The 16,586-nt window shown below is 55.8% G+C and overlaps 1 protein-coding gene across 10 annotated transcripts in view; it reads left to right on the forward strand.

The window, feature by feature from the left end:
• Positions 1–16,586, forward strand: part of SSBP3 (single stranded DNA binding protein 3) — a 164,424-nt gene that overhangs the window by 115,357 nt on the left and 32,481 nt on the right. For all 10 annotated transcript variants that reach the window (XM_080801454.1, XM_080801450.1, XM_080801447.1 and 7 more), the window contains one exon: positions 1,571–1,660. In XM_080801454.1, coding sequence (XP_080657580.1) covers positions 1,625–1,660 — 36 coding nt within the window. In that variant the 5' untranslated portion in view covers positions 1,571–1,624. The remainder of the gene's footprint in view (positions 1–1,570; positions 1,661–16,586) is intronic.

A 16,586-nucleotide genomic window follows, 5' to 3' on the forward strand; every position in this document is an offset into this window, starting at 1 on the left:
CTAGACAGAGGCAGGCTGGCCCCTCATCCTCCTGAGTGGGGCTCTCACCTGAGAATGTGGAAAGACCTCATTTGTAGTGTTTGGGGATGCTGGTCACACATGACAGGTTGGTTGGCGAGAGAGAGTTGCCTGTTGGTAGGCAGAAGCATTTGAGAGGTTGGGCTGGCCTGGCCCGCCCATCTCCACCCCAGTCTCTTTAGCTGGGTCTGCTAAGACACCCAGCGCCTGCCCATAGTGAACCCTCCTTGCTTTCAGATTACCGGCCTATGCACAAACATAGGCCATCCTGTCCCATAATCCTCCACAACCCTGACAAGCAGGGAGGACAACGGCGACCCCCAGTTTGTACAGGAAATGAGCTGGAAGGCCACTCGGCTTGCCCACGGCCCTCTGTTGCTGGTACGGGTAATGGCCCTGGAGCCCAGATGCAGGGGTCCCTGGGGGGTATCTGTTCATCTTGCCATGGCCAATGGGATTCACACATTACCTCATTTCCTTCAGTCTCAGTTGGAAGTTAGGACTTCTGGTTCTTCTTTCCTGGCTGAGGAAAGGGAAGAAGTGAATTCTGCTGCATTTGTAATAGAAAAAGGGGCCTCCTTCCGTTTCCTGACCCCAGGGGGCTCACTCTTTTCCCAGAGAACAGGTCAGACCCCTGGGAGGAGATTGGTGATTGAGTCTCAAATTCTCAGTGGGGGGTATGTGTGAGGTTGGTGACATGGAAGTGGAAGTAAGGGGGTCCTGCAGGAGGAGCCAGGGGGAGGGGTGTGTGTGCAGGGCACCAGCCCGGGTGGCAGTGGGGTGTGTGTGTGTGTGTGTGACTTGCCCCATCAGCCTCACCCTGCCTGTGTGCGTGCAGGCCCACGTTCAGACATGCTGACCACATGGCAGGTGGGACACAGATTGCCTGGAAGGAAGCCAGGCTGGGGAGAACAACGTCTGTTCACCCCCGGGAGGCATTTGCTGAGGCAGATGTACTAGGTAAATGCTGGAATAGCAGCATTTAAGAAGAAAAGTGCCTCCACTCCCTGCGCTGCACAGCCCACCTCATCTCTTGTGGCCCCCCGAGACCCTGATGGGCCCCAAAGACCCCTGCCCTCCTCAGGCTTTCCAGGGACGTTTCCCAGCAGGGCTCCCTGTTCATTCATTAAGCTGTGGGTAGTGATTGACATGCTCTCCGTACAGCATGCAGCCTCTTGGAGGGGACGCGAACATTTATAAAGCCCCTCTCCCCCCACTGCCCTGTAGGGACCCCATAAAGCAGCTGAGTGTGTAAGGCAGGGTGTCCATACACTGGCAACAGCTGCCGTGCACTGTGCTCTGCGGTGCGTGTGCAAAGCGGTAGATGATGTTCTCCCATTTTAGAGATGAGAAAACAGAGGCTCGAAGAGTTCATCACTTGCCCAGTGAGAGACACACCTGGGAGGGTGATGTTCGAGGAGGGTCTTCTTCAAAGGATGTGGGCAGACTGGCAGGCTGGGAGAACAGGGGCAGGGAGGGGGGAAGGGGTTGGATCTCCGGGTCTCTCAGGGTGGATCCCGCCTCTCACTCTCCCGCTTCCTTGTCTCCACAGAGTGCAGCAGCCGCCCCGAGCCCTGTGCTTGGCAACATTCCCCCCAACGATGGGATGCCAGGAGGCCCCATCCCACCGGGTTTCTTTCAGGTACGTGCTGGGCCCCCTCGGTCCCCTGCTCCTTTCGCTCCAGGCCAGGCCCAGGTGGGCAGGAGGGAGGGAGAGAGAAGTAAGTAGCAGCTCAGTTTGCCATGGTCTAAATACAGTTGCTTTGTGCTGGTTCCAACCGCCCCCCATCCCTTTCTCCACCCCTTCCAAAACCTGAAGAGGGGAGAAAAGAGATGGGAGCAGCCCCCCACCCCACCCCAGGTCCCTTGCACGTGCTGTGGCACTTCTGCCGGAGTGGGTTTTCTTCACACCAGCTTCAAAGGCACAGCACAGCCGGACGCCCCTGGTTGGGGAGGCAGTGGGGAGCTGTCTTTTATAACAAAAGGTTTTTTTTTTTTTTAAATAACAAGTAAACTGTTCTTTGTTTCTGTTGTGTTGCTGCTGTCATCGTCATTGTTTACTTTGACTGTCCAAACTACAAACCTTAGGCGTAATCTAAAAAAAACCAAAAACCAAAAAACAAAAAACCCACCATCCTGGCAGGTCTCAGAATCCTTTCCCTCTGGTTAACCACTTCATTTTTTCCAAGTGCAATCGCAGTCGGCATCCCGCGAGCATCTGTGCCACACTCCACCCGCCAAAGGCAGGGGCACATCCCACGTGGGGTGGGAGTCTGGTCTTTTCCCAAAGACCCCTTGTCAGCCTCTGGGGGCTTCATCTCCTATCAGGGTTGGGGGTTGCTGCCAGGCGCCTCTGTGCCTGCTCCTCCCCCTATTTCCACAGTCCCCTGGTACAAGGGATAGGGGGTTTTTCGATTTTAAGCAGGCTGAGACCAGGGGTGCCATCTCAGAAAGGAGTTAGTGTGCAGGGCTAGAAGGAGCTTCTCTGAGTGTAACGTTTCATTCATTCAGACCTGTCTGTGGCAGGGTTTGGAAACCTGCCTGTGTTCCCCACCCCTTTGAAAGGCTAACACTTCCAGATAAGACTATGGAAAGAGCTGTCATATAGAAAAGAGTGCCGAGATCTCTCTGTGAAGCCCAAGAATTCAAAACTGGGAGCACTGAGACGAAGTCCAAGGAGAATTTTGCTTGGTTTGAGCCAGAATTGCACACCTCTTGCATCCAGCGGTGACACGCAGGCTGCGGGAGGCGGGGCTCCCTGTTACTAAGACATCTAAGCCAAAGGGGGACAAACCCCTCTTAGGGATGTTCAGGGGATTTTCTCCCTGGGTGGAAGATGGCCTAGGTGACACTTCTCCCTTGTAAGATTTCACATTTGAGTTGATCTTGACTCTCAGGAGAGAAGGGTTTGGACATGCTGCTCGCTATCCAAGGAGTGAATCCATGAAATTTAGGTGTTCCCCAAAACCAGAAAGAGCAGGTTGCCTACCACCATGATGGCGGTGAGGGGAGTCATAGGGATGGCCGTTGAGGGCTTTGGGTGGCCACACATACATCTGCATGTCGCCCGAACTGGAGCCTTGTCGTGGGGTAAAAGGGGGTACAGCCTCAGAAATGGGGTGTGTAGGCTCTAGGTTAGACCAGACCAGGCATTGTTTGGGGCTTGGCTTGACATAATAAGCAGGAAGAGGGGCTAGACTTGGAAGAGAATGGGACATTCATAACGGACCCAAGAAAGAAAGGAGGCAGACAGGCTTCTGCCCTTTCCCCAGAGGGGAAGCCCGGGGGCTGCTGTCTGAGACGGTCCTCCATGCCGAGGGACGGCCATCTTCCTGGCCACTGCAGGTGGGCGTCCTGTACCTGGTTGGTCTTTCCCCCAGGTGTTACCTGCTTGGGCCTTCTTTCCCAGGCTCACACATCCTCCCACATGAGGCCACGGGTGCACCCTGGACACAGTGCCGTTGTGGCTTTCCTGCCTGGTGGACAGAGCCCCGGGTACCGGTCTCCACCTGCGTGCCTGTTGAGGCTGCTCGCTGGCGTCTGAGTGCCCAGTGCAGGCTGCTGTGGTGGGAAGAGGTGGACACTAGCCAGCTGCATTTGTTAAATAGGCCGTTGACTTCTATTTTGGCCCGAGTCTGGGGCTAGGCAAGGTCTGCCTGATAATGTGGGCAGCTCATAACTTCCTGCTTTGGTAGAATTGTCCATGGTTAAGACCTAATTCCAGACATACTTCTCAGGCCCTCCCCTGTGACGTTCAGGGGTGTGTGGTCAGAAAGCCCAGACCGAATCCTGTCCTTATTTGGCCACTTCCAGCCACCATCAAACAGAGGTAACTTTTGGATCCTCTTGAGTGGAGGTCTTTTCTGAACCCCAGTTGGGATGAACCCACCAAGAGTTGGGGTGGGGGTGGAGGGTGGACATGGAGGCAGGGACCTGTGTGCCCCAGACTCTCTACTTCCTGGTGACTTTGGCTGACTTTGTCCCTGTCATACCCTCCTCAGGTGAGGACATTGTTTTCTAGTTGGTCAGGTGAATACGAAGGCGGTGGAGGTGCTTCCTGGCTGTGATGCTGACCCCCTCGGGCTGGGTCAGTGCTGAGGGGAAAGGGTAGCTCTCCAGAAGGAGGTAGTGACTGCCCATTTCCGGAGTAGGCCAGCTCACGACCAGAATATCAGCTATCGATTGCGGCCCCGCCCCTGCCTCGCCTCTCCCACCGCTGCTTTGCCATTAGAAGGGAAATAGAGATGCTATCGGGTTTAATCGGCTGCCAACAATTGCACTTCTTCCCCTGCTTGGCCACAGTCTGGGCGGGCAGCTCTGTGGCTGCAGGGGGCGGGGAGGGGGGGGGTCTTTGCACCAAGGTTGGCTGACTCAGCTGCGACCAGATCCTGTCCCATGGTGGCCAGCCCAGTTTTCACATCAGGACTCCACCCCCAGTTGGTGCCAAATTTCGAAGCCAGTGGGGCCTCCCAGGTGGGTGGGTGGGTAGACAGCAGCTGTGTCTACCCATCCCCCCAACTCCAGCCCTACAGAAAGGAACACAGGGGACTTACTTCCTTAGACTGCCAGGCTGTGAGGCTACTCCTGGGGTTGGAAGGTTTGGCCATCCGCGCCTTAGGTTCCATCCGTTGGCTTTTTCTTACTTAGTGTTGAGGGGTCTTGTGGCACGAGATGTGTCTGGTAGCAAGTTGAGGGCTGGTGGAGAGGTGGTTCAGGACCTGGCCTGACCATACCTCACAATATTGGGGAGTATTTTGGGGTTCTTGGGGGTACGGTAGAACTTAGCCAGGACGTTCTACTTCTGTGCGTTCCTTGTAAAAAGACACCTTCATCTTGGCATCCCCAGCATCTGGCACGCACGAGGGACCCCGGGAGTGTTTGAACTGAGTTTATTCGCGCTGCTCACGTTACCAGGAGTAGAGCGCCGCCAGCCCCAAAGCTCTAGATCCTCATTCTGTCCAGGCTTGGAGGGTCCAGGGGCGTTCTGGAGTGGGGAAGGATACAGAAGGTAAGAGCCTGAGGACACCTGTTCTAGTCCCCTGCTTGTCCATAGACTTGCTGAGTGACCTTGGGCAAGTTGCTCACTGTCTCTGGGCCCCAGTTTCCTTGCTAGTAGATGAAGCAGGGTGGACCAGATGGTCTCTGAGGGCCTTTCCAACTTGGATTTTCTGCTTGGGATCCAGATGGATTTTACATAATCAAGCAGTGGCATTTTTTTTTTTTTCCATGCTGCTTAAGTCAGTTGGGCTGTACATCTGGCAGACTCTGCTTAGTTTTGGCCAAGCCTGCTGGTCTGGGTGGGCCCCCTCCCAGCTCCTTGGCCCTAAGGTAGTTCTAAGGGAGGTGCCCTTCAATGAGGATTTCTAGGTCTAGAGCTGGGGAATGGCAGGAGGGCAGGGGTCATGAAGAAGGGAGCACCGAGTACAGGCTGTTTTTGTTCTTGTTTTGTTTTAAATTCCAGTGATTGTTTTCAGTTATGTCGTGTTTTTAGACATGCGACTTTCATTTTGATCACCGCGCTTCTGCAGAGGGGAGGCATGGCTGACTGGGGGAGAGAGACTGGGAGAGGTGACTGACCTCAGTGAGCAGCTACGGGCCATAATTGGGGTCTCAGCCCAGGCTTGCTGGCTCGGGACCCCAGCGTTCTAACTCAGTGGTCAAATGCATGTCTGGTTGTCTAGAGAGAGAATAGAGAACAAGAGAAAAGGAGGGAAATGATGGAGGGAGAAAGAGAAAACTCTAGCCATCTTCTCTCAAAAGCAGGCAGTGTTTCTGCTCCGATGCCAGCCCTGATTGGTTGGTGGTGGCTGCTGGACCACTGTTGGGAGTGATTCTTGAGCCGTGTGTGGGCTCAGTGGATATTGGTGGGTGTTGTCTGCCGTGAACATGCAGATGTAGATGGTAGTATGTGACCTCTGAATTTGCCATCCCTGATCGAGGGCAGACTTTGTACAGATGCAGAATGGAGGCCCAGAGGCAGATGGGACTGTGGTTTGTGATAGCGATCAGCCCCCTCTGTGAGGGCATGGGGCTTGACTCTGGGCCATAACTGATCAGTCCTGGTCTGCCCCCAGGAGCACCCAGCCTAGCAGAGAGGCTTGATGGGTAACCCATGCCCTGGAGCAAGAAATGAAGGGGCCTGCCTGCCAAGGGGCTTCCTGGAGGCCACATTCTGGGGTAGGGTCCCAGTGAGGGGAGGATAGGTAGTTGCTCCGTAGGAGATGTGGCTGGAGAGTTTGCTGGCAACTTTTGCTGGACCTTGTGGAGAACTGTGGGCTCTGTCCAGAGGTAGTGGGAGCCACTGGAGCACCCTGGTCTGGATAACGCCTGGGCCAGGTCTGTGTTCCTGAACAGTTCACTCTGCACTGGCTCTGTCCACTCTGTGGAGGAGGGAACCTGGGGGTGGACCACACTGAAGATGGAGACTGGTGTTGCCGAGATCCAGTCAAAGGATTAAAGAGCAAGTCTTCTCTGGAAGACAGTCTTGGGGGAACCCAGCTCCCTTTGCCAGAAGCTCATCACGTTCTGCTGTGAACATCCCTAGATGCTTTCTGTTGTAGTGGGACACAGTATGGGTTGACATGTCCCGTCCCCCCACCTCCCCATTCCAGGGAATTCTCATTCCGGCCAGCCGAGCCCACCCACCTCTGAGGTCTGCCTCCAGAGAACCCTCCCCACCAGTTATGGAGAAGTGGGGAGAAGAAGCATAGTCCAGAAACCTAAGAAATTATCCAAAAATAAGAGGGAGAGCTAGACGCATGACCTTGGACCTTCCTTGCCTGTTGAGATTATAGGGAACACGCTCCTCATTTTTTGCAGAAGTAGCCGGGGTTTCTCTGGGAGAGGAGCAGCCTCAGGAAGTCTCTGATGACTGACTTGGAGTGTCTGAAGTTTGGCCACATAGAAGATACTCAGACCAGGGGCGCCTGGCTGCCTCAGTCAGAAGAGTGTGCGACTCTTGATCTCAGGGTTGTGAATTTAAGCCCCACGTTGGGTGTAGAGATTATTTAAAGAAAGAAAGAAATCTTTAAAAAAAAAAAAAAAAAGATACTCAGACCTGCCTCCTCAGCCCTTAGATCTCAGCTCCTTCAGAGAAAAGAAGAGGGAGGCCAGTTTGAGTCTTTGGATGTAAGACAATTCTACCACCTGCCTACTTAAAGTAGTGAGCTCCCTGGCACTCAGTGGTAACCAAGTAGAGACTCTGCCCAGTAGAGAGCCCTCGGGACTGAGTGCCTTGGGGTGGGATGGTGTGTTTCCAGGGAGGATCAAAGCTCAGTAAATAAGGGCATGGAGGTGGCGGCCGCTCAGGCAGTTCCCAAGAGCTGGGTTGAGTGCTGTCCATTTCCTGCCTTCCTCTCCGGCAGCAAGCAGGCAGCAAGCAGCACAGTGAGCTGGCATTCCTCTTGCCAGAAAGCTGCAGCGGCAGGAAAGACCTCTCTGCTGACTAGAGCCAGGGTGGGACGAGGAGAGGCTTGGGAAGAAGCAAACCACCTTGTTTATGTGGTTTTCAAAGCCTGTAGCAAAGGGAGGACTTGGTGGTGGGGGATGGGGGGCGTGGGTCCGCATCTGATGGATGGTCAGTCTGAGGCCAGGATCTAAACCGCGTGAGGCCCAGCAGACTTGCCGGTCATCCTGTAGCCCATTGGCCAGACATGGTCTCTAAGGCCACAGTGGCCTCCCAATCACACAGCCTCAGTGAGCACCTCGGAAAAACGAGGCAGCCCCGTACCCGCCCTCAAGGGGCTCAAAGTCTGGTTGAGGAGGCAGGGAATGATTACACCAACAGTCTGGTGCCACGGGGGGCAGGTGAAGGAGCATCTGGCCTAACCTGGGGTCCATTTGGGAAACTTCCCTGAGGGGCTAGCCTAGAGGAGTGAAGTCTGAGCAGGAGGCAGTGGCCAGTGAGTGGGGAGAGGGGGCAGTAGGCCGGTATGTGGGTGTGAAAGGGGCAAGCTTTGGATGGCAGGAGGCCTGGAGAGATACTTCAGCTTAAAGACAGGGGAGCTATGGAAGGTTCCTAAGAAAGGAAGTGACCGGGTTCCAGGAAGACCCAGCAGCCTGGAGAGGCTGGACTTTTGGCAGGCTGCCATTGTGTAAGTGTGGATTCCAGGCTGTGGTCCCGGGGGCGGGGAGTGGCCAGGCCCTGGGCAGCAGTGGTGCCTCAGTGCAGTGGCCTGTGCCTCCCTGCCCTGAACTCAGTGTCTTGCTGGATGTGGGAGCGGGGAGGAAGCAGAGCTGGGAGGGCGTGCCCAGGGTTCTGACTTGCACTGGACTTCGGGGCACTGAGAAGCTGGCATGTGGTCCTGCGGCTGCCCCCTTTCTCCTTGAGGCTCCCAGCCCATGCTCTCAGGTCCTAAAGTAGACCTGTCTGACCTCCTGTTGTAGTTGTTGGTGGAACACTCTAGATTAGGAAAGGTATCCCCGTGTGTGATTCCATTTGACCCTGGGAGGTAGGCCTGAGAGCTAACAGCATTTCCACTCAGGATGAAGAAACCAAGGCTCGCATTGGCCGGAGTTGCTCAGGAAACATGGGTGTGGACCAGGTGGTAGGCTCTAGAGCTTCTCAATGAATGCCCTGTCTTGGGTGGGGAGGAGCAAGTCCCCTCCCTTTCTGGGCCCCACGCTCTGGCCCCTGACCCTTGCCCTGGCTCCATCACTGAGGGCAGGAGGGGTTCTGATTGATGTGCTGTGCCAGTCTGTGGAAGAGGAGGACAGAGATGCCGTGGGGGGGGGGCGTCGGGGAGTGTGCCAGTTCCTTCAGGGGGCAGAAACACCCCTCCTCCCTGCCCCTCACCCTGCTGTCTGCCTCCAGACTGACAGAAGGCAGGGTTACCCCTGCTGAGAAGGATTAGACAGGAGGCGAGGCACCCCAACTGCTGGGCGCTGGGCTGCCCCCTCCCCCAGCCCCACCTGTTCCAAGCCAACGTAGTGCCCCCAGTCCCGCAGCAGCCCGAGCCCCCCCCCACCCCTGTGTGAACAAACCAGCAGTGGCTTTAAGCCCAAAGACCCCTGCCCTCCGTGTTGGATATCCTGGTTTGAGTCCAGCCCTGTTGCCAGACTGCTGGGTGTCCTTGCAGTGCCATCCTCCCCTCTCTGGGCCTTAGGTGCCTTAGAGGACTGTAGAGACCCCTGGCTGCTGGGAAACCTGTCGCCTGGGCTGTCCCCTGGCCCCGCCATAGACCCACACAGAGTTCTCCCTCCCACCAAACCCCCAACAATTGCCCAGCCTGTGTGGAAAGGCCAGGGCAGGAGAGAAGGTGGGGGGAGGCTTTTCTTCTTGCCAACACCACCTCCACAAAGGTCAGGCTGTGCTCCCGCCCCGCCCGGCAGCCAGCCTGGTGCCTAGCGTCTGCCCAGCGGCAGAGGACCGCGCCGGGGCTCCTAGCAACCGCGGACAAAAGGTTACTCCTGACGTGCCAGGCTGCTGGCCCCCTCGCCCTCCCTTCAGAGAGGAAAACAAAGTTGTGGCCTTGACTGGCGCGTGTGCCTGTGTGCACGCGTGCGGGCGTGTTTGTGTCTGTCTGCACACTCAGGCCACCTCTCTGCCCCGCCAACAAACGTGAACTCCGCGTGTCGCGCCATAACTCTCGCTGATGAAATGGAAAGTTGGACATAAATCAGTGTCTGCCGCCCTGTTAGCTACGCACCAGCAGCCAGTGCCTGGGAGGTTTGCTCGGTAACAAAGCACCGGGCCTCTCCGCAGGCCTCGGCTGCCCCCTAACGCAGAGCTGGCCCCGCAGCGGGGAGCCCAGCACCGGGGAGCCCAGCCACTGGTCGCCTCCGCCTCCCTGCTGAGGACCTCCCCGGCCACAGGTCTCTGCTCCCTTTGCTGGGAAAGAAAGGGAGCGCTTTCCAGAAGGACCCTGGGACCTGGGAGGCTCGCACTAGTTCTTACTGCTGCTCCTAAAACCCCTGGAGACCCCAGGGTGTCCCCTCTCTCCTCCTGAGCTGTGAGCTGACTTGGGTCTGACTTTCAGGGAACCCATCCTCAAAGATTGGTGTCAGTAGCCCCTTCACCCCTCGGGTTTTAAAAGCTTGGACCGATTTACCCTTTTCCCCTTTAGTCCTGGTTTTTTTACTTTGGATTTCTCTTAGATTAGATCCCCCCCACCCCAACCCCCGCATCTGGGAGCTGCTCTGCCCGTTGTCCTGTCCCCTGTCCCAGCGCCATGACTGGGTCCGTCCCCGCCCTCCCCCTGCCACCCCCACCATGATCCTTCTGCCTTTCTAGAGGGTGGAGGAGCCCCCTGTGTTTTTTGTTTTGTTTCTTCATAGTTGGCGGAGGGGGTAGACCCTTCTGTGTTCCTGCTTCCACCTTCTGTGCAGATCATGCTGAGGGTTTTTTTTTTACCCTTTAAAAAAAAAGGTCACATTCCTCAGCCCTTGTAGCAGAAGAGGTTGGAGGAAGAGAATTCCAGTGGAATCCTATAATAACATGCCTTGGCATTATGTGGCTCAGGCTAGACCCCCCTGAATAAGATCACACCACGCTGAAGGAAACTGCCCTTTGGGGAGTCTGGGCTGGGCCAGGGGGCCGGGCCGGGGTCAGAGGGCTTTCTCACATCTCACCGAGTGCTAATTGTGAGGTGCTGTTCTGAGACCTGGGATGGAGCAGCCCATCCACAGGGCGGGTTTCGGGCTCATGTCCTCCTTCTGCCTAAGTGAACTCCTCAGCCTGCCTTTCCCCAGAACCTCTCCCTCCCCCAGATGAAGGTCTTGGGATAAATGAAGGCCCTGGGCCAGACCCACTGGTCGCCCAGCAAGCCCCTGTCTCTTGCTAATACCCAAATGGGGGTGGTTACACTTGGTAAGAGTATGGCGGGGGGACCACAGCTTTTATGCAGTGTTCTCTCCAGGCTGGGTGCTGGGCTCCCCTGGGGCCTCCCTGACTGGGGGCCACCACATCAGCTCTGCACGCAGTGCAGGGATGGGGTGTCGGAGGGCAGCAGCCCTGGGAGAGGCCTCCTATGGACACCTTCAAAGAGGGCAGCGCAAGGTGTGGTGGCTGTGACCGGGAGCTTAGGAGGAGGACCCCTGACCTCCCCGCTCCCTCCAGTGCCACTTCCTGACCATATGTTCTGGGGAGGTTACCCCATCTCGCTAGGCACTGGTGTCCTCAGCTGTGCTGAGAGCACTCATTCATCAAATCACAGTGCCTCCTTGGCGGGGCTCTGGTAAGGACGGACTCTGCATAGAAACATGGAGCTGTGCTCAGTGCTGGTTTAGTGCTGCTGTGGAAACACTACCCGTGGGCTTTAGGATCCACAGTGATGAGCACCTGGGCCCCTGGAAGCTCATCCGCCATATTCCTCTCCATCCCCCCTCCCCTCAAGGCCTTCTGTCCTTCCATCCTTCCATCCTTCTGGGAGGCCCTGAAGTCACGCAGCCTGGGCTGGCATGTGGGTTGCCTTGAGAAGGTCCTCTAACCAATCTGGACGCCATTGCTTCGCCAGACAGCTGGGGTGAAGATAGCCCCAGACTCCCCGGCACCTGTGGGGATGCCAGGAAACAAGGCCCACAAAGCCCTGCCTGGTGCCCGGCGTGGCTAAACACTCAGGTGTCTGTCTTGGGGACGCATATAGGTATGTCCCAGGGCTGTTCTTGTCTCAGAGCTTGTCACGGTGGAGCTAGGTCCCGCAGCTCATCCAAGGGCACGGGTCACTGTGGGTGCTCTTCATCCAAGAAGGGACTATTCCTAGAGGCTCAGCACAGCTTTGGTGGCAGTGGCGCATGGGAGAGGTTCTGGTTGTTTTCGATGGGTATTAGCCTTTCAGTTAGACCGACGTGTTTGGGACCTAGCAGGCACAGGCCCCTTTAATGTGTTACCTCACTTAATCCTGCCCTATGTGGCTTAATTCCTTGCTCCCTGGTCCACCCAGGGGGAGTTTACAGGGGAGGTAGAGGCAGGGAAGCAGGTTGTATGGCCGGGAGCTTCTGATTCTCTTCCCGCCGGGCTCATTAATATGAATTCTTTTTTGCGCGTTCATGTCGACTCTCCCGCCCAGGCATTTGGGTCTTTGCCGGGCATCCTGAGTTCTGTTACCAGCGGGCCTCACCTGGGTGTCATTTGAGTGTCTGCTCCCCACCTGTGAAGCAGGAACAGCTTCTACGTGCTTCACCAGCTAGGACTTTGGAAACACAGTCGGAACGAAAGGCAGACCAGAATTCCGCACCAGCCCTCCTTCCCAGGGACTTGGTTCAGCCATCTGTTCCTTCAGTACACATTCGAGTGACAGCCCTCTGCCCATCTCTCCGGGCCTCCCAGGGTCGGGAGGCCAGACAGAACCTGTCTACAGGGGTCCACAGTCCATGGGGCTGACCCCAGCTCTTCCTATCGATGATGTCCTTGCGTTAAAGATATAGAGTCTGGGCTCTTGGTAAGATACTCACAGTCTTTGTGATCTAAGCCCTGCTACCCTCATGCCATTACTGGACCAGCTGTTAATCCCCACGATGGGCCAGGGCCGGTGCCCTTAGACCCAGCCTCTGCACCTCCAGCATGGCTGTGTGGCCTCTTCTGTAGACAGCAGCATTCTCCCCTGCCCTTCTAGAAGGCTCTTCAGTCTCAGGTCAGTGTTATTCAAGGAGACTTGGGCGAAGTCTTGCCCTATCCTTGCCCCAAGAAATACATGCCCCGACAGTGAGTCTGATGAAGAGCCTTGTCCTCAGAGTAATCACAGCATCAGTTCCGAGAAACTTACTCAAGAGCGTGGAGAAGTGCAGTCAATTCTGGGGCCGCGGCTCTACCATTCTGGGCCTTAACCTGCCCGTCTGTGACATGCAACCCCATTAGGGGGCAGGCACGGGAGGGGCAGTGGCAAGCAGGGGAGACCCGGCTCCTGTCCTCTGGGGCATCAGAGGCTTTTGGGGCAGAAGAAATAAGTGTCCACTTCAGGGGCCAGACGACTCCAGAAGAGTTGGCTGAGGCGCGCTCAGCATCAGGCAGGCTGCTGGAGGGCTATGCCTCCAGCCCGAGGCGTGGCAGGCCAGGAGGCGGCACCCTGGGATTAGGGTCTTGGGAGAGCCTAGTCAAAGAAGGAGGGGCTCCCGAAGGATTCCTTGAGGTGGGGGAGATCTGAGCCACCTCCTCTGCTGAGGGTCAGTTCCCAGCACTGGACTGAGTACTTGACTCTCAGTATCTCAGTCCTCCAGCTCTCTGGGAGGTGGTGAGTAAGAATGGCAAGGGTGGCAGACGGTGCTCCTGGCCATGAATCTGGGGCACTTCAACAGCTCCCCCCCTCCTCCCCACACACACTCACTCAGCTGTCCCTTGTGCTTCTGTTGAGGTTTGCCCGGTTGCATAACCCACTGCCCAGTGACTCTGGGCGGGCTTCCTAAACCCATTTCTTCCCAGAGTCCTTGTTCTTTCCCTTGCCCCATCCTGTTGCTTCTGCTTAGCTGAGGAAGGAAGACGAGCTCTTGGGCCATTCCCTAAGCTGTTCTGTCTTTGGGGAAGAGGAGGCATGAGACTGTCTAGTCATCCAGGGAGCTACAAAGCACAGGGAGAACTGTGGCTGACTTTCCTGTTGCCAGCTCAGCCGTCTTCCGCTCAGTGGACAATAGGGGATGAATTCCGGCATTCTGGATGTGGGGCTTCCAAAGCCCTGTGCCTTCCCTCCCAAGTTGGATATGATGAGATCCTTACTTTGTGGATCGTTTTTCGGGGTGCGAAGGGGTAGCAGGGTGACGGCTATGTGCATGCATGTGCTGGAGAGCTTAAAGTAGAGCAGGAATTCTCTGGGTGGATGAGGCAGTGCTTTTTAATATGCACCTCACCTTCCCTGTGCCGCTGTGATTAACAGCAGAGCTTGAGCGCTGGTGAGAGTGGAATCGAGGCTGGCGGGCAGGAGCAAGACGCATCTTTGCAGCTCTATCCATTTTCAGAGCAAAAGGCAATCTTTTGATTTGGAGTGGGGGGTGGGGATTTGGTTCTCTTGACAAGGTTAGCTGTTCCTAGGGATCGGCGTGCTTCTGGATCCTGGGTCCGTCTCTACCCCTCCAGCTTACCCACAGAGTTGGTCTCTACCGCAGTGAGTCTATGTCAGGGAGAGAGAGGTTTGCTCTCTGGATCCTGGCCAGAAACCCACATGGCTAGGACTGGGTATTGGAGACCTTCCCCAACATGAAAGAAGGCTAGCTATTCGGGGCCAGAGTGTGGCTTAGTGGGAGAGCGGGTCTATACCCCACGTGTAGTTAGCTCCCGAGACAGCCATGAACTCAGTTTTCCTGTGGCTACGAGTCTTGATTTCTAACTTGAGAGGCACCATAGAAACATCTTTGGAAAGGAAAGGAACGGATGTGTAGTTCCCAAGACCTAGATCTGATTGGCATGCTCATGCAGGAGCTCCTAAGGGTTAATAACCCTGCTTCTCAGCCTGGAGGGCCCAGCCCCAGGGTCTCCATCTTGTGCCCACGGCCCTCCAGCACCGTGGCCACACTGCCCCTACAGCATAGGGGCCAGTCTCTCAGCCCAGAAGCCCCTTCTCTTTCTCCTCTGCCAGAGGACACCTATTCCTCCTTCCAGGCCCTGCCTCAGTGTGCTAATTCTCTCACTGCTGCCCTCCTGCTTCCTAGGGCTCCTGGTTCCATGCCTGTTGGGGTGCTGCCGTGGTAATAGTTAGACCTGGGTCTCTCCCACCAGCCTGGGACTCTGGTCCACAGTACTGCTTGTTCACGTGTGTCCAGCGTTTAGTGCACCCTCGGCCTAGGGTGCTGGGACCCAGTGGCTGGATACACTCCCAGATGGACTGGATCCCACACGTGGTTTTTTCCTGTGTCCCCCAAAAGGATGCCTGGTACATACACGGGCACGGGCACATACAAAGAATCTCCAGCATGGGAGCCCCAGAAGTTTAGTAGCTGGAGGCATGGTCATCTCTATTCTGCCCCCCACCCCATCCCAACCATAGCCCTTCAAGGTAGAGGCCCTTCCCGAGATGACCCTAGAGAAATTCACCACATAGGAGAGGGTCACACAGTGTGAACCTGCTGAAAAAACTAAGGGCTGGAATCGAGTCCCCAGAATGTTCTGTGTTGGCATTCGAGGGATGAGCTCGTTCCCCAGCACTTTGGTGAGAAGGAGACTGGGAAGGTACTCTGGGGCCAGCCAGCTGGATGTGAATGTTGGCTGTCATGTTATAAGGATGAAAGGTCATTTTGTGCAGGACCAGTGGTCAAGAAAACTGGGGCTCCATGACTGGCGGCATGGCATCATGGCAGGAGAACCACAGCTCGGGTTTGCTGACCCCTGGTCTAGCTCTCATTCTGTTCATCCGCAGTGGGAAAAATCATGGCTCTGACAAATAATACTGTAATGTCATTGGACTTCAGTTTCCTTATTCTCCGTGGGGTTAATTTTTGCTTTGTTTGTCTTATTGGGGAGATCTGAGGCTAACAGTCAGAAAGTAGATAATGGTACTGTTTTATTTTACCTTGAGGATTTTTTTTTTTTAAGATTTTATTTATTTAACAGAGAGAGATCACAAGTAGGCAGAGAGGCAGGCAAAGAGAGAGGAAGGGAAACAGGCTCCCTGCCGAGTGGAGAGCCCAATGTGGGACTCGATCCCAGGACCCTAAGATCATGACCTGAGCCGAAAGCAGAGGCCTAACCCACTGAGCCACCCAGGTGCCCTACCTTGAGGATTTTAAAAGACCCCAGTTTTTTCCCTTTTTCCACCTTGAAACCCATTCCCTATCCCAAGGGTCAGCATATACTTTCTTGTGAAGGACCAGGTAGTAGATCTCTGAGGCTCTGTGGGCCATCTGGTCTCTGTCACAGCACTGACATTGACAAACAGTTGTTGTGTGGCAGCAGCTGTGGACCGGGCACAGATGTGTGTGGCTGTGTTCCGATAAAACTTTATTTGCAAAAACAGGCAGTGGGCTGTATTTGGCTGGGAGCCAGTTTGACAGCTTCTCCTTTAGCTCAGCGTTGTGGCTGTGCTCTTGGGGTCCTCACCCTGCAGCTGATCCCAGCCTCTGTTCTGGGTCTGCAGCATGGTGCAGGCCACGAGGCCTGGCCCTGGGACCGGTGAGATGGGGCTCAGTCTTCCTCTCTGTGCGAGGGCTGGGAAAAGAGGCGGGGGTGGGGGGCAGTACATGCCAGAACTCTGCATTAGGTCTTGGACGCTGCCACTACTTTCATTTGCCACACTTCCTCCCTTTGTTTTGAAAACCATCGCCTGCTGATTCTGGTCTCCGTGGGGGCAAGCGGGCCTCATGTCTGTTGAGAACGTTCGCTGAGCACCTCCTGTGAGTGTCTTGGCACCAGATTCACAAGTAGGCAGACCTCTCACCCTTGCCGTCCGCCCGGCCCCATCCCAGCTCCTTGGAGAGGTGCAGTGAGAAGTGGAGGTCAGCTAGGGTCTTTGCTCAGACAGAAATCAGAGTCTTCTGCTGATCTTTGCCCAGAGGGGACCTTGGTGGCCGTATAGATTGCTGATGGTATGCAGAGGTGACCCCAAGGGGGAGACGTCGTGTACTGTCCTCCCTCTAACCGGCCATCTCCCCACCATCCCAGGAAGAAGGGCTGCCACCACTTCACTTTTTTCTGGCAAAACCCATCCTCC

The sequence above is a fragment of the Martes martes genome (genome assembly GCF_963455335.1).
Source record: "Martes martes genome assembly, chromosome: 4".
NCBI classification, from domain to species: domain Eukaryota; kingdom Metazoa; phylum Chordata; class Mammalia; order Carnivora; family Mustelidae; genus Martes; species Martes martes.